Raw genomic sequence first — 26,412 nt, 5'->3', positions numbered from 1 at the left:
AAGGGGGGGGGAGGGGTCAAAAAACCTAGAAATTGGTGTGACGTAATTAATGGATGATATATATATATATATATATATATATATATATATATACATATATTAAATATATTAATTTAACTATATTTATATATTTATTTTTATTTAACTAAATACAATAAATAAAATATCATTCTAAATACCCTATAATATTTATTTATTTATTTATTCCTATAATATGTATTTATTTATTATTCTGATGTCAATGTACCTACGTTCGAATTGGCCTGTATCACCTGTATGAATGGTTATTATTATAAGGTACCTACCAGGTTATTGTTGATTTTTAATAGTTATAGAGTCACACAAACACAAAGGACAATACACAAGGACGAACAATAAATAGTTTATTTATAATTGAGATGATAGTATGCCAGAGGTATGCAATGCACCTAGGATTACCAGATACAAATTTAGAATTTCCTGAAAAAAATCCTGATTTCCGGATGTTTTTCCTGACATTCATGTTTTTGACGACGACGACGGAGGGGACGACGTAAAATTTATTATTTTTATTTGTATAAATATTAGTAAATAAAACAGTACTTTATCAAACAGTCTATCAATTCAAAAAATCCTGACATTTTCGTATTCCGTCCCCATTCCTGACAAAAGGCCAAAATTCCTGACATGTCAGGAAAATTCCTGTCATCTGGTAACCCTAAATGCACCTAAACTGAAATTCGTAGTTCCAAGACCAAAAAAAGTAAGAATGTTGCCACTGCAATAAATTGTTCGTAAAATAAGTAATAAATTCCTTTTTTATAAATAAACACGCTAAGATAATTTATTTATTGGTAATATTACTCATACGTTTAAAAAAAATACTTTTATTTACTTATTTTAACATTAAGGTTTACTCGGGTAATTCCGAATGTCGAAAACTGTCGGATAATTCCGAAAAGAAACTTTTATTATGATTAAATTAAGGGTGATTTTCACCTGAATTTCGGAATTATCCGACATTCGGTATTACCCGAATACACAAAAAGTGGCAACATTATCTTACTTTTTTTGGCCTTGAACAACGATTTTCAGTTTAAGGGCCGGCAACGCACTTACAACCCCTCTGTGGCCCATTTTATAAAGCTACAAGTTACAATTTACAAGCGGAAGTCTCTTTCTAACCCTATGTGTTAGAACGAGACTTCCGCTTGTAAATTGTAACTTGTAGCTTTATAAAATAGGCCACTGGTGTTGTCAACTTGTCAGTGTCCATGCGCAACGGTGATGCAAGAGCCTACATCCAAGAGCAACGAATAAGTGTAACTTTATATATGTGACGTCCCACGGGTAAAGGTATCTTATGGCGGTTGGCGCTTATGCTATTATTAACGCCGCTCCAATATTATTGCGGCGCTATGCGACGTAAGCGCTAGCCGCCATAAGGTACCTTTTGCCGTGGAACGTCACATATGTATATAGTTCGTTTTTTTTAGCATTAGAAAGAACTCCGCAGAAGCAAGCGTGCAGTTTTTATCAGGCTCGTTAATTGTTAATAATTATTGAATTATCTAATGTAGCTTGGTCAATACATATAATTTACTTCAAATTGTTACCGCTAAAAGTGCCAGATTTAGAACCACAAGCGAACTTCTGCGAAGTTCTTTCTAATGCTAAAAAAAACGGACTACTTATACGTCGTATAGATATCCGTAGTGTCCCATTTTCAATGCTATTTATCTTCGAATTATGACGACTTTAGTTATTTATGCAAATATAGTATGTATTTATATGACACGTCCCAGTTAAAACCTGTTCGGTTACATAACCCCTTTCACCTGTTCGTCATCGGTTAAAGTAAGATGTTATCTGTGCTTGGCAACAATTACTTAGCAAGGGATATTATACTCTATATTTTTAGGTACCTACTTATTTAAGAAAACAAAAAAATAAATTTTCAGGTAGTTTATTGATTAACCAACCGAATACAAAACTACCTGTCACTGAACGACCTAGCTTTAATTTTTTTTAGCCATTTGAGGGTAGCTATTGTTTACTCTTTTTAGGGTTCCAAAGGGTAAAACGGGACCCTATTACTAAGACTCTACTGTCCGTCCGTCCGTCTGTCACCGTCAAGCTGTATCTCACTAACCGTGATAGACAGTTGAAATTTTCACAGATGATGTATTTCTGTTGCCGTTGTAACAACAAATACTAAAAACAGAATAAAATAAAGATTTAAGTGGGGCTCCCATACAACAAACGTGATTTTTGACCGAGGTTAAGCAACGTCGGGCGGGGTCAGTAGTACTTGGATGGGTGACCGTTTTTTTTGCCTTTTTTTGCATTATGGTACGGAACCCTTCGTGCGCGAGTCCGACTCGCACTTGCCCGGTTTTATAATTTATTTAAATACCTAAAGATACAGAGTATACATACATAGTATGGTCTTCCAACATAGATTGGCCTAATCGTATAGTACGTATTATTTATCTGAGATTTAAAGAATATTTCAAATGTCTAAGCCCTTCAATAGTTAATATTTAGATTTCAAACTATTTTATTTAGATATTATATGGGCCGCATGTAGCAATAGGTATGAACTAAACTATTAGTTCATTGAACCATTTTTCGTAACAGAAGTGCTTGGATATAATTGGTCGACGAAACTTCGGATGTTGGCCAATCACGATTGACTGCGTGCCAGGATGTCTCTGCGTAAATTTGACGTATTTGATTGGCAATTTGCTCATAAGTAATATATAACGATATTGCGGTAATAATGATAAAACGAGCGGTGTGCGTAAAAACTCGATGGTAGTAGTGGCGCCCCCTACGCAGAGTTGCTAGTTGGATAATAAACGCAATATATTTCTGAGGCCAATTTAGATGTTCAGAAACCATGCTTTTTGCTTTATCTTATCTTTATCACGTGACAAAGACAATCTTCCGATTCTTATATCACCTGCCTACGATTTATACTTGGTCAAGAAAATCGTGTGAGTAGAAAAAGGCGCGTAATTCAAATTTTCTATGGGATGATAACCCTTCGCGCCTTATATCGTCTTGAGTCGTCCCATTCGTTTTTCGTCAAGTTCTTAAATTAGTCCTATTCTGCTTTCGTCACTCATTCTACATTCGTCACAATCGTCGGTGGCTTTCAATGTAGAATGCGTGACGAAAGCAGAATAGGACTAATTTAAGAACTAGAAAAACGAATGGGACGACCCAAGGCGATACCCCTTTTTCTACTGACAAGATTGGCTTGACCATCTATATATTGGATTTGAAGTTAAAAACCTGTCGAACAGGAAGCAAGTGCATCTAAAAAAAGAAAGTATCGAGATGCACCGCGGCATTCCGGAGCCGGAGGGCAACGGCCCCGCTCTAGGCTCTATGGCTGCGAAACCATCCACTAGACATATACCGGGTGTGGCCTGTAACACGAGCAAATAATTAAAATTGTACTCCTCAAACGGTGACACTTTTGTTCAACAACTTTTAAAAATTATGAAGTATTTAAATTCGCTATTTTTCATACAAAATAAATATTATCGTCAATGGACGCCATCGCCTCGCCATATCATTGTGATTGACGTTGCTTGTCAAGCCTTAAACATAACAAAACTCGCAATACATTGCGTCTTAGAATAAACTTTAAAGTGTATTAAAAATCAAACCACAAGTTATTTTTTAAAAGTTGCTGAACAAATGTTGGTCAGCATGAGGAGTACAGCCTACATTTTAATTTTTTGCTCGTATTACAGGCCACACCCGGTATAAATACATATATTTTAAGCGGTACCCAGACGGGACTGATCAAATCGGTCGATTTGATCAGAAATAAAATTGGCGTCAATCTCCAATTCTAGATTTATGGTGATACTCTTATTAGAGCCTTCTAAATTGAAAAAATGCCCCAGAACGAAAATACTGGCCTCACAAATTGGTATGCTTGCGTCCGCACCTCATTTTATCGGTAATATCATTCATTATCGGCGGTTGAATTCGGCGAGCCAAATTCGCGTTTGCTTCCGCACGTCCTGATTCGATCGGGCAATTTAATTAGATTGGCGAAAAAACTAATCTGGATACGCATTTACCTTTGATATAGAATTGTATACTATAATCTGGAATAATACGGAATGGTGACCGCTTACAAATGAAAGGAGTGCCTGGCGTTCGTTGGCTCGTTGGGTGGACGACATTCGGAAGATTGCGGGTCACTTCTGGATGAGATTGGCTCGGGACCGGGAGAAGTGGCGTGCTCGTGGCGATAAAAGGCTGATATGATGATGATGATACTACAATCTTCTCTATTCCCCAGTCCCCATTTTCCTCCCTGGATATTAACTCATAGAAAATAATTTTTATTATATATATTTTGATGTATGTATATAAACCATAGCTATGGCCCCTATGGCCCTTCGTTAGATTTTTTGATTATTATAAGAATTAAGAGCGAAAAACAAATTCCATACAATTAAATAGGTCTTATAAAATAATGTAAAGGCAGTATTTTGAAATTGATTTTTTTATGGACAGAAAAGCCCACCAATTACAGTAATATTAAATGTAATACATCTAGTATAACCGCAAATGAGACCATTTCATATATTAACCCTTTAAGGCATAAGGGTGTCGAGAATTATGCAAAATTGAACTCTATCACTTTGAAATAAAGTTCAAAATCAGGTAGGAAATATATTCCCTCTGCCTTATAAAGGCTTAATATGCGAAAGGAAATTATAATACCATAAATAATTAGCAAGTTTAACATTAATGAGCGGAAAATGTAATTAGTTTGGTGTTAAATTATAGTCAGAGTGTCATTAGAAACTTTTTCTAAGCGTTTACAAGTTAATACAGCCGTATTCGAAAGTACACTGATATCAGATATCAGTGTATCTTTAGGTATTTAAATAAAAGTAAACAAAATCTACCCTCAAATGGCTCCTTAACCCAGTTGAAGGTAGATGAAAACATTATACGATCAAATAATGTAGGTTAAAGTCAGGTCGTTCAGTGATACATCAAGGCGGTTTTGTATTTGGTTGGTTAACCAGTAAATGCTATAACTACCCGAAAATGTTGAGAGGCTGGTAGTTCAAGGCAGAGTGGATGGCACAAGACCCAGATTGCGGCCTTCAATGCGATGGACCGACCAAATTAAAACTCTCACCGGGTCACCTTTAAATCTGTGCGTGCGGAATGCAACAAATAGAGAAGCATGGCGGGAAACAACAAAAAAGGCCGTACAACGACCTCAATGACCACGACTGCTCTGACAAGAGTATCCGAATAAGAAGACCCGAAAATGTACAAATTATTTGTTTACTTTTATTTAAATACCTAAAAATACAGAGTATAACTAATGTCATTCAGTTATCGTGCATTTCGCTCTTACTTATCCGTACATGTGTTGGCGCGGGCGAGACGCATGATAACTAAATATGTAACATGATTAAAATATCATTCTGATATACTGATATCAGACTGTACCTACGTTCGAATTGGCCTGACGGTGTCATTAGAAACTGTTTCTAGACGTTAACAAGTTAAGCCGACCACTGACTAACAGTCCGCCGGACGATATCGGTCGGTCAGTTGTTCGGAACTGTCAAATTTTTGTTCTAACTGACAGGCCGATATCGTCCGGCGGCCTGTTAGTCAGTGGTCGGCTTTAATGGTCGAGCTAATGTGATTAAATGGTTATACGAACTGGAATTTATTTAAGAATAGCCTATAAATTCAACCTAACACTTGAACAATTTTTTTTTAAACTAAAGTCCATTTCGAGTTTCAGTTATTCGATCTGTTTCGATACAATACTGTTAGTGTCAAAAGTTACATCTTTTTAACCAAAAACGTCACTTTTAACACTGACAGATCAGTACTTACGATATCGGAAATAAATCAAATAACTAAAACTCGAATTGGCCTGTGACTTTTGTGAGTCGAGAAAGAGGCACTTGTGCGATTTGTGCGAGCAAGATTTTTAGGGTTCCGTACCCAAAGGATAAAACGGGACCCTATTACTATGTCTCTGCTGTCCGTCCGTCCGTCTGTCACCAGGCTGTATCTCACGAACCGTGATAGCTAGACAGTTGAAATTTTCACAGATGATGTATATCTTTTGCCGCTATATAACAACAAATACTAAAAACAGAATAAAATAAAGATTTAAGTGGGGCTCCTATACAACAAACGTGATTATTGACCGAAGTTAAGCAACGTCGGGCGGGGACAGAACTTGGATGGGTGACCGTTTTTTTTTTGCCTTTTTTTGCATTATGGTACGGAACCCTTCGTGCGCGAGTCCGACTGGCACTTGCCCGGTTTTTTTTGTGCTTGTCTCGCTCGCACCACTAATACCACCATCCTGACGAAAATTGTCTCTAACATGTCAAAATGTTCATCGATATTGAAATATGCTTATAACGTGTTACCACAGGCAAGTGCGAATATATCGATTTATGGAATTAAATTTCTGTCGTTGGTGTTGCATCTTCAAGATCAAGATGGTTCTAAAGATTTTACTAAAGGTTTGCCGGGTTTGAAAGCTTAACAATAGCATTTTATTAGGGTTCAAAGAAACCACACAGGCGAAAACGGACCCTAAGGTTTAGTCATGTTCATTCTTAAGTACCTGTGAAGTGGATGGATCGATTCGGGGTTCATCGATATTAAAATATGGCAAAATATGCTTATAACAAGTTACCACAGCAAGTGCGAATATCGATTTATGTAATTAAATTTCTGTTGGTGGTGTTGCGTCGGTCGGAAGCGGCCGTTCCGTCCGTGCGAAACGTGTTCCAATAATTGCCGTCTTTCCCAACTGCATGATGCACTTTAGTGTGGAGTGTTGCTGTCGACAAAAGTGTGAAGCAGTAGAAAATGTGCTTTGGTTTCGTTGCATCTTCAACTTCACTGTGAGACATTATTTACAGTACAGTACATATGATAGATAGATATTTATTCGTTAGCCACAATACACACATGTTGACAACAAATAGAAACAATAACAATACCAAACTTTTAGTTTCTTAAGTTTTATACTCTAAACTGTCTCTCCTCCATCCTCGCGTTATCCCGGCATTTTTGCCACGGCTCACATAGGAGCCTGGGGTCCGCTTGACAACTAATCCCATGATTTGACGTAGGCACTAGTTTTTACGAAAGCGACTGCCATCTGACCTTCCAACCCAGAGGGGAAACTAGGCCTTATTGGGATTAGTCCGGTTTCCTCACGATGTTTTCCTTCACCGAAAAGCGACTAGTAAATATCAAATGATATTTCGTACATAAGTTCCGAAAAACTCATTGGTACGGGCCGGGGTTTGAACCCGCGACCTCCGGATTGCAAGTCGCACGCTCTTACCGCTAGGCCACCAGCGCTTCTTATACTCTAAACTGTATTATTAAATAAAAATAAAATAAAGAACAAGAAGCATCAATAAGAAGTAGGTATGCTGTGTGCGTTGCAGCGAAACAAAAGGGTTTTGTGAATCACTGATAATTCTGCTAGAACCCAGATGGTGCTAATTTACCGCCCAAGTGCAGTAACTAGCACTAGTAGCACTACTAGCACTATTCCGTGCGTATTATGTCGAAAATTTAAAGGGCAATATGTACCTACTGTAAAACGGTGTACAATACACGTGCGAAAAGGTAATTCGAAACTCAGGGTCGATTTAAAACACTCCCTTCGGTCGTGTTGATATTTTTGAGCACCTCGGCCGCTCCGATATATCTGACGGCCACTGTGCCAGCCAACTCAGAGGGCTTACCGCGAACAACGTTCGACGTGTTGCCTCCCTGTCACACTAACGTACGTATTTACAAGTGCGACAGAGAGGCAACACGTCGAACGTGGTTCGCGGTAGGCCCTCTGGACCTCAAACTGCAATACCGTACACGTGACTAGCTCACGTGTCTGTTGGGAAACATTCCAACCAGTTTCGTACCTCGCCGACACAACTAACTAACCCATCCTAAACCTTATCGCTACGGAATAAGATCTATCTATAGTCAGAGTGATACCAAGTTATGTAAGCTGTTTGAGCCGCAAATATTACCGCTTGTTGACATGATTCCGACGGCATGTTTATATTTTACTAGTTTCTGCCCGCGATTTCGTCTGCGTATGATGATGATGGGGTATCTATTGTTTCCCAAATAGTTTTAAGTCATAATGTATTGTTTGTCCGAATTTTCGTTAGTCATAATTGGTTTTTCTCAGAAACGCGTAACTTTTCAGGATTGCCATAAAACAAACCTAACCTAACCTAACCTATCTATACCTTACGAAAATCCTGAAAAGTTAACGGTTTCAGTTTTATGACTAACGATAATATGACGAACAATACATTATGACTTAAAGCTTTATGGGAAACAAAGGGACCCCGATGAGGATTGATCAATCCTGTCCTATGTCTTTTATCGTGCCTCACTCCTGTCCATACCAAATTTCATCTAAATCGGTTCAGCGGTTATAGATTAAGAACCCCTTAAAATCCGGAAAATTGTGGGTTATTTCTGGATGAGATTAGCTCAGGACCGGGACAAGTGGCGTACGTACTAAAAGAGAGTACTAAGCTCAGCAGTGGGCGATAAACGGCTGATATGATGATGATGATGATTTCAACCCCTTAAAGGATCATTTCTAAGGCCCCTGGTCCATTATTTAATCTGTTGTTCATTGAGATAGAGTCGATAATACCTCTGGAATGTTGGACATTCAAGATCAAGATGGTTCTAAAGACTTTTACTAATGGTTTATCGGGTTTTCGGACTTAACAATTGCATTTTAGGGTTAAAAGAAATCACGGGCTAAAACTGACCCCTGTAGTGTAGTCATGTTTATTCTTATACTCTGTAGCTTTAGGTATTTAAATAAAAGTAAACAAATCATTTGTACATTTTCGGGTAGTTATAATATTTATTGGTTACTCAACCAAATACAAAACCGCCTGGATCAGTCACTGAACGACCTGACTTTAACCTACATTATTTGATCATGCAATGTTTTCCTCTACCATCAACTGGACTTGGCCCACTTGCATCATTCTACTAACCCGGGGTTAACCGGTTAAACCTGGAGTTGCCATGGATACATGTACAATTTGACACTAAGTTAACTGTTTAACCGCTTAACCCCGGGTTAGTGGGATGGTGCAAGTGGGCCTTATGGAGCCATTTCAGTGTGGATTTTGTTTACTTTTATTTAAATACCTAAAGATACAGACTATCAGCACCTACACTGTAAAGTGGATGGGTTAAAAACAAAAACGAAACACTACAATAGTTATTTGTTTTACAAGGGGGCAAAGTTGTTGTTTAGTCGCTCGTGCTAATATTGATACCCGAGCAAGCGAAAGATTCCAAAATTGAACCACGAGCGTAGCGAGTGGTTCGAGAAGTAGAATCTTGAGCGTTACGAGGGTTCCAAAGCACGAGGGTTAAACAAAATTTGCCCCCGAGTGAAACACAAAATTTTTCACCACACCAAACCGAAGCAAAAATCAAATGTAAAATATCAAACAAAGTCAATGCAAATAAAATCCAAATGAATGTTATTAAATATTTATCATCCAAAATTATCATTTAAAAGTCATTTCTACCAGCAAACATAAGAAAACAACTCAAAATTTGCAATTGATTACTTTGCCTCACATGTGAATAAAATGCAACTTTGCTATCAGTTTTTGAAGTACAAAGTGAGCCTTTCCGAGCTGGTGTGGTGAAAATAAACGAATTGGAAAACGTTCATCGTACACATACCATCGCCCACACTGTTAACTTTGTCCATTAGTGGACCTTATGCCTTTTGTAATAAGGTCCACGGAGTATCAATTGCCATTTGTACAGTTATAATTTTTCTAGTTAACGTGAAAAATCATAAAACGAGTTTCAATTACGTATTAGTAATAACTAGTGCATACCTTCTTTGTTCCTGACACATTAAAGATAATTATTATGATTCATGCAACGTCTATTAAGCCTTAACTAGCGATCTACTCTAACTAACGATCATACATCTGCGGTTGATGTGCCTAAGTTAATGATTTTCTTCTCTGGTCTCGTTCTTATAAGAAATAAAAATATAATTCATAGTACATTTTGGTCGTGCACGCAAAGGGACGTCAAGTTGTGTCAACCCTAATAATTGCTCGGAGCAATGCCGAGCTGAACGGAGCCGAGAATACCCGAAAGGAGTATCGCCCCACTGATCAAGTCAGCATGTTATGTATGCTCTAAGGTTAGCATGTAAATGGTTCGATGTTCTATTGATTAGTATTCCGAACATCTGCGAGTCCAAGGCTCGGTTTTCGAGTTTCTAAGCCGTCGCACAACCGGTATTGAGTTTACGACCTTATTATTATAAAAATTGTAGGTTGAAGGACTTTGTTATTATTATTTCATCATCATCAGTATTTAAGAGCTATGCTCTTGTCGGTGGAGTAATCGCCACTCTTCTTTTTGCTGGGCCAGCCTTTTAACTCCCTCGTACGACACGACAGAAACTTTTTCTTTTATTTGGCTGAGATATGTGAGCCTGGGCCTTCCTCTGCCTCTTTTCCCCTCAATCTTGCCCTCCAGGATGTTTAAAAAGAATCTGTCGTATCAGGTGGCCAACCATCATGCCCCTTCTGTTAGCTATTGTGTCTAACAGTATGTGTATTATTATTTAGTGTCTTTATTTAGTTTATGAATTTATGTCAAGTTCTAATTCTATCTACGATTGATGATAAAACTTCTACTCAATCTAACTTCTTTGTATCGCAATATGTAGAAACGAAAACTAGTACCAGTAGTAGTAGTAAAAGTATAAAACTTTGCCCTTTAACATAACTTTGCCCACCGGGTCACAGTTCAGTAAAAGCGAAATAACTTAAAAGTAGTTACAGATACATTTTCTGAAAAAAGAAAGTACTTTTACGGTACCAAACATAGTACCTATACACATATACAGTGTGAAAATTCAATACGGGCGAATATTTAAACGGTGGTTAGCATAACCATACATAATAATTCGGCCCGCAATGTAAAGCGATACACAAAGGTACGAGATACGAGCTTTATAAAGTAACTGTCAAGGCTTAGGAAGTTACTATAAAAAGCTCGTATCTCGTACTCTCATGTCACGTTATATCTCGTAATGTTTGCAGTACATTGCTGCTCTGCTCGGTACATTGTCAAGAATTAATTACCTACGTCCTGCCATGTCCGGCCCGATTCGAGCTTTGAGATACGTCAGTTAATAGATCTAGAAACGATATGGATAAGATATGTCAGTGTCAAATGTGACGTTTTTATTTGAAGAAACGTCCATCCATATCGTTTCTAGATCTATTAATCGAAGTATCTTAATGTTCGAATCGGGCAGTCATAATAGAGTATAACTGAAAAAACTTCTAAATTAATGATAATGATTACACGGATAAATTTACTTTTATTTTTTTTATTTTTTTTTGACGACCGGTCTGGCCTAGTGGGTAGTGACCCTGCCTATTAGTCCGGGAGCCGGCTGCATGAAACAAACCTCATCAAAAAATAGAATATACCTACCCTGTAGAGGTACCTGACATTTAGTAGATTCCAACGCACTTGGTCGGCCTAGGCTTAACCTGGCAGATTTTGTACAAATGGCAAAAACGTTGGACAAAAATTCATCAAAAAAAACCTCATCGAAAAATAGAATGAAACTTGTATGGTAGGATACCTGACCTTGAGGACAGTAAAAAAAAAGTGGTCGGCCTCACCTTAGCCTGGCAGTTTTTGCAGTCCGACCAGATTTATTGGGTCACGTGAGAGCTACAATTTACCTCATCGAAAAATAGAATGAAACAAACGGATTATAATAGCTAAAATAAGCCTGTTGACGTATGTCTTGGTCGGCCTCACCTTAACCTGGCAGTTTTTGCAGTCCGACCAGATTTATAAAAAAATCATCAAAAAATTTATATCGATAAATCGTATGAAACTTGTATGGTACGATAGCTGCCTTTGAGGACAGTAAAAAAAAAAATGGTCGGCCAAATCCTGTGTTTGCAGGTTCCTGTGTCCGACCAATTTTGTGGTACCACGTGAGAGCTACAATTTACCTCATCGAAAAATAGAATGAAACAAACGGATTATAATAGCTTAAATAAGCCTGTTGACGTATGTTTTGGTCGGCCTCACCTTAACCTGGCAGATTTTGCAGTCCGGCCAAATTTATAAAAAAATCATCAAAAAAATTTTATCGAAAAATCGTGTGAAACTTGTATGGTACGATAGCTGCCTTTGAGGACAGTAATAAAAAAATGGTCGGCGAAATCCTGTGTTTGCAGGTTCCTGTGTCCGACCAATTTTGTGGTACCACGTGAGAGCTACAATTTACCTCATCGAAAAATAGAATGAAACAAACGGATTATAATAGCTAAAATAAGCCTGTTGACGTATGTCTTGGTCGACCTCACCTTAACCTGGCAGTTTTTGCAGTCCGACCAAATTTATAAAAAAATCATCAAATTTTTTTTATCGAAAAATCGTATGAAACTTGTATGGTACGATAGCTGCCTTTGAGGACAGTAAAAAAAAAGTGGTCGGCCAAATCCTGTGTTGGCAGGTTCCTCTGTCCGACCAATTTTGTGGTACCACGTGAGAGCTACAATTTACATCATCGAAAAATAGAATGAAACAAACGGATTATAATAGCTAAAATAAGCCTGTTGACGTATGTCTTGGTCGGCCTCACCTTAACCTGGCAGTTTTTGCAGTCCGACCAAATTTATGAAAAAATCATCAAATTTTTTTTATCGAAAAATCGTATGAAACTTGTATGGTACGATAGCTGCCTTTGAGGACAGTAAAAAAAAAGTGGTCGGCCAAATCCTGTGTTGGCAGGTTCCTCTGTCCGACCAATTTTGTGGTACCACGTGAGAGCTACAATTTACCTCATCGAAAAATAGAATGAAACAAACGGATTATAATAGCTAAAATAAGCCTGTTGACGTATGTCTTGGTCGGCCTCACCTTAACCTGGCAGTTTTTGCAGTCCGACCAAATTTATGAAAAAATCATCAAATTTTTTTTATCGAAAAATCGTATGAAACTTGTATGGTACGATAGCTGCCTTTGAGGACAGTAAAAAAAAAGTGGTCGGCCAAATCCTGTGTTGGCAGGTTCCTCTGTCCGACCAATTTTGTGGTACCACGTGAGAGCTACAATTTACCTCATCGAAAAATAGAATGAAACAAACGGATTATAATAGCTAAAATAAGCCTGTTGACGTATGTCTTGGTCGGCCTTACCTTAACCTGGCAGTTTTTGCAGTCCAACCAAATTTATGAAAAAATCATCAAAAAATTTATATCGAAAAATCGTATGAAACTTGTATGGTACGATAGCTGCCTTTTGAGGACAGTAAAAAAAAATGGTCGGCCAAATCCTGTGTTGGCAGGTTCCTGTCTCCGACCAATTTTGTGGTACCACGTGAGAGTTACAATTTACCACATCGAAAAATAGAATGAAACAAACGGATTATAATAGCTAAAATAACCCTGTTGACGTATGGCTTGTTACGGGCGGCTTTCATAAATTCAATGTGGCAGTGTGCGGCAGAATCCACTTGCATCAAATTTGATGCAACACATTGTGGCTGGACATTAAGAGATGAAATGTATAAGATCAAATGGTTTGAAGCCTTTGAAGGACACATAACGCCTTTGCGAGTCGAAGAAATAACAATAAGATAATCACTTAATATATGTGAGGTTATCTTGTGTATTTTTATTTATTTATATTTATTGAGAAGTTCAACAGCGTTTACATTAAATAATATACACAAAACATGAGAACTTATAGCATAGCCAATAACAGAACTTCCTGTAATTTATACATAGTAAAAAATCATCTGTGGGTAGACTTGTAACTTGTGCTGTACAAGAATCGTAAATATAACTTAATTTGTAAGTCTTTAAGGTACAAGGAAAAAGAGAAAAAATTAATAATAACTGTAAACTGGAAAAAAAATCCTAAAATAGTAGGTATAGCTCTAATTTTGCGTAAACAATAAATAAAAAATAGTAAAATAAAAATACATACAGTACCTACATAAACGAGCGAATCTATTAGTTTGTATGCATTTATTGGAATTTATGTGTTCGTGTGTGTGTGTGTGTGTGTGTGTGTGTGTGTGTGTGTGTGTGTGTGTGTGTGTGTGTGTGTGTGTGTGTGTGTGTGTGTGTGTGTGTGTGTGTGTGTGTGTGTGGGTGGGTGGGTGGGTGTATGTGTGTAAGTGGGTGTGATAGTGCGTGACTACCAGGAAAGTTGCTTTGCAATTTGTGATTTGAAAACACGTCTGGAGGAGAAGAAAGGGTCAATGTTTTGGAACGATTTATTATAGGTACGTGCGATTCTACTCAGAATTTAATAGAATAGAATTTTGGCCATAATTGGTATGATGACAGGGAATATGGAATAGTGTGGTGTGACGAGTTCGGCGCGTGGGAGCGCGGAGCCCTAACTGTGACAGCAATCCAACGCAGTCTAGATGCCCGTTGAGAACATCGTGGAGGAACATTTTACCATTTATTTAAATTTTGGAAGGATCACGTGCAGTTTTTCCTCTTATATTACAAGTGTTCGATTGAAAACTAAGCTTTGGTGTATACCTGGATCACCTGCACGTACAAGAAGGCGTTTCATATACGCCCGCCCATCAGATAGGTACACAAAGTCATGATGCGTATGGAATACAGCATGTGTGGTCCTATTCTAGCTGTCACGTGGTATCACAAATTTGGTCGGACTGCAAAAACTGCCAGGCTACGGCGGTGAGGCCGACCAAGCCATACGTCAACAGGTTTATTTTAGGTATTATAATCCGTTTGTTTCATTCTATTTTTCGATGAGGTAAATTGTAGCTCTCACGTGGTACCACAAAATTGGTCGGACACAGGAACCTGCCAACACAGGATTTGGCCAACCACTTTTTTATTACTGTCCTCAAAGGCAGCTATCGTACCATACAAGTTTCACACGATTTTTCGATACAATTTTTTTGATGATTTTTTTATATATTTGGCCGGACTGCAAAAACTGCCAGGTTAAGGTGAGGCCGACCAAGACATACGTCAACAGGCTTATTTTAGCTATTATAATCCGTTTGTTTCATTCTATTTTTCGATGAGGTAAATTGTAGCTCTCACGTGGTACCACAAAATTGGTCGGACACAGGAACCTGCCAACACAGGATTTGGCCAACCACTTTTTTATTACTGTCCTCAAAGGCAGCTATCGTACCATACAAGTTTCACACGATTTTTCGATAAAAATTTTTTGATGATTTTTTTATAAATTTGGCCGGACTGCAAAAACTGCCAGGTTAAGGTGAGGCCGACCAAGACATACGTCAACAGGCTTATTTTAGCTATTATAATCCGTTTGTTTCATTCTATTTTTCGATGAGGTAAATTGTAGCTCTCACGTGGTACCACAAAATTGGTCGGACAGAGGAACCTGCCAACACAGGATTTGGCCGACCGCTTTTTTTTTACTGTCCTCAAAGGCAGCTATCGTACCATACAAGTTTCATACGATTTTTCGATAAAAAATTTTTGATGATTTTTTTATAAATTTGGTCGGACTGCAAAAACTGCCAGGTTAAGGTGAGGCCGACCAAGACCTACGTCAACAGGCTTATTTTAGCTATTATTATCCGTTTGTTTCATTCTATTTTTCGTTGAGGTAAATTGTAGCTCTCACGTGGTACCACAAAATTGGTCGGACACAGGAACCTGCCAACAAAGGATTTGGCCGACCACTTTTTTTTTACTGTCCTCAAAGGCAGCTATCTTACCATACAAGTATCATACGATTTTTCGATAAAAATTTTTTGATGTTTTTTTTATAAATTTGGTCGGACTGCAAAAACTGCCAGGTTAAGGTGAGGCCGACCAAGACATACGTCAACAGGCTTATTTTAGCTATTATAATCCGTTTGTTTCATTCTATTTTTCGATGAGGTAAATTGTAACTCTTACGTGGTACCACAAAATTGGTCGGACACAGGAACCTGCCAACACAGGATTTGGCCGACCACTTTTTTTTACTGTTCTCAAAGGCAGCTATCGTACCATACAAGTTTCATACGATTTTTCGATAAAAAATTTTTGATGATTTTTTTATAAATCTGGTCGGACTGCAAAAACTGCCAGGTTAAGGTGAGGCCGACCAAGACATACGTCGACAGGCTTATTTTAGCTATTATAATCCGTTTGTTTCATTCTATTTTTCGATGAGGTAAATTGTAGCTCTCACGTGACCCAATAAATCTGGTCGGACTGCAAAAACTGCCAGGCTAAGGTGAGGCCGACCACTTTTTTTTTACTGTCCTCAAGGTCAGGTATCCTACCATATAAGTTTCATTCTATTTTTCGATGAGGTTTTTTTTGATGAATTTTTGTCCAACGTTTTTGCCATTTGTACAAAATCTGCCAGGTTAAGCCTAGGCCGACCAAGTGCGTTGGAATCTACTAAATGTCAGGTACCTCTACAGGGTAGGTATATTCTATTTTTTGATGAGGTTTGTTTCATGCAGCCGGCTCCCGGACTATATGAAGCCGATGGTCCCGGGTTCGAATCCTGGTAAGGGCATTTATTTGCATGATGATACAGATATTTGTTCCTGAGTCATGGTTGTTTTCTATGTATTTAAGTATTTATATATTATATATATCGTTGTCTGAGTACCCACAACACAAGCTTTCTTGAGCTTACCGTGGGGCTCAGTCAATTTGTGTAAAAATGTCCTGTAATATTTATTTATATTTACACACTGTATAAACCTGTTGTAGTATGAAGGACTAACCATTATTTAGACTATTTAGAACGACCATTCAGACAATCCTATAGTTGACACTTAACATTGACTCGTCATTGGCGGTTGTCACGCGAATCGCCAACCTCGCCCTTTGACTCTTCGCGTGGCAATCTGCAGACATCATCGACGTACTTACAGTACACAGTAAGATGGATCATTTGTAACGGCTTCGAGATTTTACTATGGTTTAAAGGGTACTAAACATAGAAGGTAGCATCTTAAAGAAGTGGTATAGATACGCGTACCTCCGTGAGGGCAGGCGTGGCTCACTCCGCGATTTTGTCGCTTTGCTACAGGTATAGTGCGTACGTAGTTATACATCCCCGTTCCACCCCAATTTTGGGGAAAGCCATAAGCCGCGCGTGGCGCTGTCGCCACCTAGCGGCCATATCTGTGCTGATCGTAACAGCGTTTTGTTAGAGAGTGAGTCTTCTGTACCTAGTACTATTATTTATTCTGTGGTGAGGGACAAAACATACGCAATGCCGTTTTAACATAGCAAAAACAATCTACGTAATTCGGTCGGGTTATTTGTTGCCCACCATAAAACCATACTAAATTGTTGGTGGGGAACAAATAACACAAAAACTGAGACTGTGACAAAGGCAAGCAATAATAAGGCTTTCTCTGCTACTCCTACTGAAAGTTCCATAAGTGCATCTCGTTCGGTCGTTTGGCCCCTCCCCCGTTTCATTTCTATATTATTGTACCTCTATCGTACTAAATTATTATCAGAGACCTGTGATTTTTCGCAACATCTGTCATCCTGATTTTTACTTTTCGTACGAAGGAGGCCTAGAATCTAGATATATGACTGTCATGTAGGCCTTCTAGGCCTCCTTCGGGTTGGAGCTTGAACTCTCTTCTCTTCTATTTGTAAGTCATGGATTCCGTATAACACTATAGATAAGTACCTATTATATTACATATAACATACTGCACCGTTATAATAAAATTGTGTAAACCTGTTTCGATAATATTTTATTGGTGCCTAATAAAACCAAATTAATTGTGCAACCGTCGCGTCGCTGGCATCTAAGGATTTTATAGAATTGTTATGTAATAAGTTTAGTTCCATATTTAGGCAACAGCAAACGTAAGTTTGTGTGCGCAGTAGGGCAAGAATTTCTGTAAACAGATTAAGCAAAGTTTTGCATTGTACGATTACCTATTCCTATACCTACACGCAAATGTAAACCTTAAGTGGCTTGCGCAAGGTTCAGTTTTGAATGAATGCACATAAAGTTCCCGTCAAACATGTCTTTTTATTGTGTGTTTGCCATATATCCATACTTAATATTATAAAAGCGAAAGTGTGTATGTCTGTCTGTCTGTTACCTCTTCACGCTTAAGCTGCTGAACCGATTTAGTTGAAATTTGGTATAGAGATAGTTTGAGTCTCGGGGAAGGACAGGATAGTTTTTATGTTGGAAATCATATGAAGAGAATGCAAAGGGGGTGGAATTGAAAGAGTTAATGAATTGCCTAATAATTGAAGTAAGCAATGCGTGAATTGAATGATTGCTATTAGCATTATCCAGGCGCTATCTACTTTAGATGCTGTCACTAATTCCACGCAGAAGAAGTCGCGGGCAAAAGCTAGTATCACATATTTGGTACAGTCAGCAGCAACGTCAAATATGTGTTGAGATGACAGCTGTGCCCAAGCTATGTGGAAAACACTATAAAGTATGTCATCTGCAGTGTTGCCAACTTGGCATACATGATGATCTGGCATATTTTCACTTGCTTTGGCACCAACATTTTCCATTTAGCATCTGGCATATTTTTAGCCTAATCCACACAAAACTATTTCGACGAGATGGTCACGAGCACTCAGCATTGAGGAAACCGACGCGAGGAGGAGGAGATATTTTTAGCATAATTTATTCTAAGCCAAGTTTGCACCAACTTGGCAGCAACAATATGCGCCATCGCCTTATGTGGTTCATATTTTCATATGAATTTTGACTTTTGTGGACGGATGGACGTCGACGATCTATATAAAGTTGGTCAAGCAGATCTTGTCAGTAGAAAAACCGGGCAAGTGCGAGTCGGACTCGCGCACGAAGGGTTCCGTACCATAATGCAAAAAAAAAAGCAAAAAAAACGGTCATCCATCCGAGTACTGACCAATCCCGACGTTGCATAACTTTGGTCAAAAATCACGTTTGTTGTATGGGAGCCCCATTTAAATCTTTATTTTATTCTGTTTTTAGTATTTGTTGTTATAGCGGCAACAGAAATACATCATCTGTGAAAATTTCAACTGTCTAGCTATCACGGTTCGTGAGATACAGCATACAGCCTGGTGACAGACGGACGGACGGACGGACGGACGTACGGAGGGACGGACGGACGGACGGACGGACGGACGGACGGACAGCGAAGTCTTAGTAATAGGGTCCCGTTTTACCCTTTGGGTACGGAACCCTAAAAAGGCGGCAAATTTGAAAAATGTATGTGTTTTAAGTGTCTAATTTCAAGTGACATTTTAGCATTAATTTAGCATATTTCAAAAATCTTTGGCTTAATTTTGGCATAATCTAGACATTAGTCTATCATTTTTTCAAAATCCGAGTTGGCAACACTGTCATCTGGCACATGAAGACCGGGAAAGCCAGGGACTACTTAAATTCGAGACATGTAACGCGATCGCTTTCTCACATTCTGTTTGCTGAAACACTTTGTAAGCACAGCTGGGGCCCGATTCGACTTTAGAAAGTTACAGATGACGTAGCTTATGGCGCTTATGACTACATACATATACATATGTCACTATGATTTGTCATAGGATGTAGACTTGTAATCTTCTGTCCACCGCTTCATAAGTATATATAAAATTGGGCCCCTTACCCCAGAAGTAGATAAATATAATCAATCACCAAATATGTAAAAAAAAACTTAAATTATTTTGTCTAATAGGTACCTTACTTTTCGCTTTTTTTTTAAGTTCGCCTTTGTACTTCCATTACTGTAATTTATTTTTGTAAACCTGTGTTGTGTACAATAAAGTGATTACTACTACTACTACTTTATTTTTCAACGATGAATCTGATTTATTAGGCTGATTTATTTATTACTATTATTTATTTATTATTTATACCTTACATTAAACTTATAAATGATTCATTGATTCATTGATAAAGCGAGTTTTGGTAAAAAAGACATAAACGGGATTCGAACTTAAAACACATTCGGTTTTTATAACGTTTTTAATTGTATTATTGTAATATGCCTAAACTGTGGCCTCTTCCCGTGACTTCGCCCGCATAGATTTCTTTATAAACTACTATGTATACATATTTGACTAGAGTTATACCAAGAAAAGTCTGCAGCGATTTTGATAGCTCACGCAGTGGAAGTGTTATTTTAAAAGTCACACTTCTATGAAATTATGACGTATAAATAAGACTTGCACTGCGTGGGCTATCAAAATCGCTACAGACTTTTCTTGGTCTAACTCTACCTACCTACTAGGCTTACCTTACCTACCTACTAGACTTACCTTACCTACCTACTAGGCTACCTACCTACAACGATTTAGCCTTGTCTGCCAGTATTTATAACGCGATTTAAAAAAGAATAGAAAACCTCAATAAAAATGATTCATCAAGATATTCAAGATTATCAAGAACGCAGTAAGACTATTGCCTGTGCATTGTCACAAGTGCATCTAATGATTGCTAATAATCATTACGCAATGTAGTAATTAGTACCACAGTACCATAGGATATAAGCAAGAACGAATACAATAATACAATGTGTTGTATAGCATTGATTTTTTTATGCAAAGGTATTCCTTTGCTATTGGCTGTGGAATGCATGGTGGGGGACTATAGCGCATTTCTTTAGGTATTTAACATACTCGTATTAAACAAACCACAATTCAGTATTTTAGTAGTCAAGAATGTTCAAGGTGATTAATTTAAGGGCGATACAGACGGACTGGAACCATTGTACATTGCATTCTTGGACATGGAAAAGGCATTTGATCGAGTCCCAAGGGACACGATCTGGTGGAGCCTTCGCAAGAAGAACGTCCCAGAACAGTATGTCCATATCATAACCGACATGTACAAGGGTGCAAGGTCAATGGTAAGGACGGTAGTGGGTGAAACAAAATCTATAGCGGTTAAGGCAGGCGTTCATCAAGGCTCTGTTCTGAGTCCCTTCCTGTTTTGCTTGGTTTTGGACTCACTCACCGAGGCAGCGCAAAACTCAGCGAAGTGGACTTTTATTTACGCTGACGAGGTGGCTATTTGTACCGAGAGCCGTGTTGAGTTACAGGAAGCACTCCTGTCATGGAAGCATCAGTTACAGGCCGGTGGCCTAGTGTTGAGTGTTGCAAAGACCCAATTCATGTCCCTGAACGAGCCAGATCCAAGCGACAATAGCCCAATTTCCATCGGTGGGCAACTAGTCACCATGTGCGATCAGTACAAGTATCTGGGTAGTATGATGCACCATTCTGGGAATGTGGAATGCAACATTCAACACCGAATAGCCGCTGCTTGGCTAAAATGGCGGGAAGTGACTGGTGTTACGTGTGACAGGAGAATGCCGGTCAAACTCAAGGGTCTGGTATACAAAAGTATAATAAGGCCGGTCCTTATGTATGGCAGCGAGACGTGGGCAACGACTCAAAGACACGTGCATACCATCCAAGTTGCCGAGATGAAAATGCTGAGGTGGATGTGCGGCGTTACCAGGCTCGATAGAATTCGTAACGAGTACGTACGAGGAAGCCTGGGCGTGCGCGACTACATTGCCGATAAAATGCAGGAGAGCAGGCTGCGATGGTATGGTCACGTAAAAAGAAGGCCTTCTGACTACGTAGGAAATTTGGCGCTACAACTTTCCATCCCAGGTCGAAGATCTAGGGGCAGACCCAGAACAAGATGGAAGGATGTAGTGCTAAAGGACATGAGTGAGTGCAAGTTATCCGAGGACGATGTCGTGGATAGGGCGAAGTGGAGAAGGTTAAGCAGGAAAGCTGACCCCACCACCATGTGGGATGGATAGCTAGGAAGAGAGAGAGACAGACGGACTGGAACCAGTGGCGGATTTGCACTAAGGCCCAGGCCTATAGTTCGTTTTTTTAGCATTAGTGAGAACTTCATAGAAAGTAAGCGATCTTAACATGTCTTTTAATCGAAAAACGCTTTTTAAATATCAATAACTATTACTTATGAAAGCAGAAGAACATAAATGATCGTATTAGATTTATAATTGTTACATATTTGCCGTAACTTGTTTTTAAAATGTGTTTTTCAATTAAAAGACACATCAAGATTGTTTACCTTATTTCTAATGCTAAAAAAACGAACCATAGGGCGGCAAGATATTTAGAAGCGGCAAATTGTGACAAAAATTCGCTGGTGATAACAAGAAATAACTCAAAATGTAGGCAATATGTTGGGTGCTGGCCTGGGCCTGGGGCCTAGGGCGGCAAAGACAGCAAATCCGCCACTGACTGGAACTGCACGCAGACTGCCGACTGCAAGGTCGGCGTGCAGTTCCCATACAAGTTGCAGTCCGTCTGTACGCCCTCAAACTCGATACGACAACCGGTCCTAGTAAAGAACCTAAAACGAGACGAATCCTATAGCCATTTGAGGGTAACCGGAAACATTACACGATTAAAGGTTAAAGCCAGAACGATAAGTGACAGATCCAGGCGGTTTTGTGTTTGATTGCATGTTTAACTAATAACCCCCTTATTGGCTGCCAACGCCGGCGGTCACTCCAAGAGACGCAGCTATGCGGTAGAATGAGATAGCAATATCACATGCTCCCTCTAACGCATAAATGCGTCCCTTGGAGTGGCCGGCGTTGGCCCATGTAGAGGAGCCAATAAACGTTTACTAAAGTTGACAAGCCAATAATAATCGTTTCCATCATACCAATACGTCGGAAAGGGACAAACGATTATATATTATCGGCTTGTCAACTTTAGTAAACGTTTATGAACAAGGGTGTAAATGTTTTAATTTTGACCGATGTTGTATCTATTTATTTATTTTTATTAATATGTCTGTATATTTACTTGATTGTCACTATCGCAGTATAAAGGATTGTTTATTACATGCTGTTGGTTGTATTTATAAGTAAATGTGTGAACCACCTTGAAAATTAAAAAAAAACCTGAAACTGTATACTCACACAGAGTAAAAAAATCCATATACATATATCTGCTTAAACGATGCATATTTAACTTATATTAATGAAATATGTACCTATAATTAATACAGCACATACACATAATTCGGCGTCACACGTACGCTGCGTGCATTGGAACGTTAACCAGTTTACCGCCAAATCAAGTTTTTCTTGACATTAAGCGTTTTTGAATGACGCAAACAACGCCTCGTGAAAAACGTCACAAAATTAAAAAGTTGTTTAACAGACGAGCTAAAGTTTGATTTAATAATCGTTTATGTCGTAGCCAACTAGCCATGCCGGTAGGTTAAGTGCTCCCTTACATAATGCAAAATAAAATAGAGACGCATCTATTGTCAACAGTTTTTAAATAAAATTTCCATACAAAATGTTCTCTTTGCTCTTGTGTGTGCATAATTTAATATCAGCAGGTACATAACATAATGCACTTAAAGTGACGTGTGTAAAACCAAATGATGAGACATCTTACCTCATCTCATGTATAGTTCGTTTTTTTTAGCATTAGAAAGAACTTGCAAGAAGGTAAGCGATTTTGACATGTCTTTTAATTGAAAAACGCTTTTTAAAATTCAAAAACTATTACTGATGAAAGCAGAAGAATATAAATGATCGTATTAGATTCATAATTGTTACATATTTGCCGTAACTTATTTTTAAAATGTGTTTTTCAATTAAAAGACACATCAAGATTGTTTACCTAATTTCTAATGCTAAAAAAAACGAATTATAGGTACCTACAGAAGAAAGCAAAATGTGTTGCGACTTTTGACTAATCCGATACTGTAACGACGTACTTAAAGGTTTTTTTTCAATTATGGTCTGGATGCGAGTTCTTTAAGCCAGTAAATGTGTAAAGTAGAGGTCGGCAACCCGCGGCCCGCGGGCCACATGGGGCCCGCCAACCTCTCGCTTGCGGCCCGCGAGCCTACCTGGCTATTTTGTATGTAGTACTGACCGGTCGACAATGTCTGCTAACGTCACAAATATTACCAAAGTGCGGCCCGCGTCATCTTCCCTTGGCTGCTAAAAGGTTGCCGACCGCTGCTGTAAAGTGAGAATCATTTGCTTTCCGCGACTTAATATCAGGTATTTTATTAGATTAAACACGCGGTCAACCTGTCCTGAGCCCGGAACCGAAGTAACACGGTAAAGAACCCATCTACGTAAGCCTCATTCACACAGCGGGCCACTTTCTCCGCACGACCTTGATTTCTTACTCCGTACATCGTAATTCGGGATTTTTGTCACTGGACAATCAAAACTTTTACTTTTCAACACTTTCAAAATCGCACTGCAGTGCATAAACCACGTTATCGATTATATAAATTAATATTATGAGTACGGAACTTGCATAAGTAACTTGTTTGTTAATGCGTTTATTAATTAGTTGTTGGGTAGGTACCATTCGATTTCACAAGAATGTAATCCTTCCTTAAATTCCAAAAATCTAAAAATTCCATAAATACTGTAACTCACCAGTCATGAAGGTAGATATCCAGAAAAACGCCCCTTGAAATTAAAAATAAATGTCACCAAAACAGCACAAGTCGAAATTCGAAATTCAAAAATTAAATACGTCACTGTCACTTTTCGCGCGCAAACACGACACAGATAATCGATTGGGAGGATTATTAAAAAAATATATAATTTGAATATATCTCGGCGTGCGCGCGTTGCGTCCCGCGGCTCCACCGGTTATGAGCCGATTTCTTGTTTACACACATAAGAAACGTGAAACCACTTACGACTACCCGGTCATAGGAAAACGCGGCAAGGCGGAGTGCATTTCCGCATTTTGACTGAGCGTTTCTAAATGGTCGTCTAATATGTACCAACAACTGGCTAGTTGGGTTTTGCAAGCTTTTCGCAATTGTGGGTAGACGTAGGTAAATAAAACTGAGCTGTTCGCAGTTAGCATAGCTAAAGACGAATGGATCGTCCATTCCTAATACAAAATTGCAACATACTGGTTCTCGTAAACATCTCCAAACCGGTTCTCCTCAATTAGCTTCACTGATTTTTAGCCTTTTCGATCAAACATTATGTATTAAAAAGTGGATCTTTAGGTTCAAATCATCATAAGACAAATGTCGACAATCTTGTCTCTATTAAACCTACCAAACGTACCTATTACTTAGCTGTATGGGTCCTAATCCCAGTTACAACTTCGAAAACTCCGTTCTATTGTTGTATTTCACCTGCCTACAACTCCTACGAGCATATTAAAAGTTCATCTTGTATGCCAGGGATCTCCAAACTTTTTTCCCGAAGGTCATCGCCTTCGCTGCCTTTTCGCCAGCCGTACGAGTATAGTATGGAATTTGGCGAATTGCACAGGGCAAACCGCCATCGCCAGTGCAGGACCTGGAACTGCAGCAAAAATTTAACAGGTATATGTAGCTTCAGACAGGGGTGCGAAACTCCTGACTTCGGTCAAACTCGGCTCCGCTCGGCTCAGCATTGCTCCGAGCAATTATTAGGGTTGGCACCACTTGACTTCCTTTTGCGTGCACGACCACAGATAAGATAATCACTTGATTTTTGACAACCCTAAATAGCCGAAAGAGACATATATTAGAAAGAGACAGCATGATTCGACCCTGAACCGCTGTCAAACTTCGTTTTTGTAGGAAGTTTCCTTTCTGTACGGTAGTACTATTAATTATTCTGTGCTTCAGACTATATTCGGTTACCCTCATTAATAAATTGTCATCCAAAATACTAAAATGACAATCAAAAATTGTAAAAAATTGCGTCACGTATGGGTATGTTTCCATAGCAGTGGCGGGCCGTCCATAGAACTCGATTCCCATTAGCTTGCCCATTTTTGAAAAGTGCTCTTTTGAAGCAATGAAAACACAAGTTGGCTCTTGCTGGCCTACTCATATTTTTGAGTTGCCGTCACTGCTATTATTCAGTTCACTCAACTATTTGAATTCAGAGCTATAACCGCGAAAATCGAAGTTCGCAAATTGCGGGGACTTTTCTCTGTCACTCTTATTACGCCTTCATTGGAGTAAAAGAGAAAGATCCCCGCAATTTGCGAATTTCAGTTTTCGCGGTAGCCGCTCAGGGCGTTCTTCAAAAGTATTTAAATAGTTTTAGGCTTTAAACCTGAAACCGTGTACTTCAATCTGAAGTCACATAGAACAGACTCAAGGCAAAATCCCGTTTAACTGCAAACTCCAAATAAAGCTTTCTCTCGTGAGATAACCTGCAGTGAACTTAAAGCTAGCTTGCTGGAATGCTAATGTAGGTAGTTTACAGAGCTTACACAACTATTTTATCTAATACCTATCTACATCTAGACAGATGTATATTCTAACTCTAATACGTAAAAAGGGCTAAAATCAAAATATAGGTACCTATATTTTTGGCAT

General features: G+C 38.7%; 1 protein-coding gene across 1 annotated transcript in view; it reads right to left on the bottom strand.

Annotated features, from left to right (window-relative positions):
- Nucleotides 1–24,732, bottom strand: part of LOC134675073 (ABC transporter G family member 23) — a 137,850-nt gene extending 113,118 nt beyond the window's left edge. Inside the window, exon 1 of the mRNA XM_063533235.1 lies at nt 24,509–24,732. Coding sequence (XP_063389305.1) covers nt 24,509–24,515 — 7 coding nt within the window. The 5' untranslated portion in view covers nt 24,516–24,732. The remainder of the gene's footprint in view (nt 1–24,508) is intronic.
- Nucleotides 24,733–26,412: the final 1,680 nt, after the last annotated feature.

Source organism: Cydia fagiglandana, chromosome 21, assembly GCF_963556715.1.
Source record: "Cydia fagiglandana chromosome 21, ilCydFagi1.1, whole genome shotgun sequence".
NCBI classification, from domain to species: Eukaryota; Metazoa; Arthropoda; class Insecta; order Lepidoptera; family Tortricidae; genus Cydia; species Cydia fagiglandana.
This window is presented reverse-complemented; position numbering and strand designations above follow the sequence as displayed.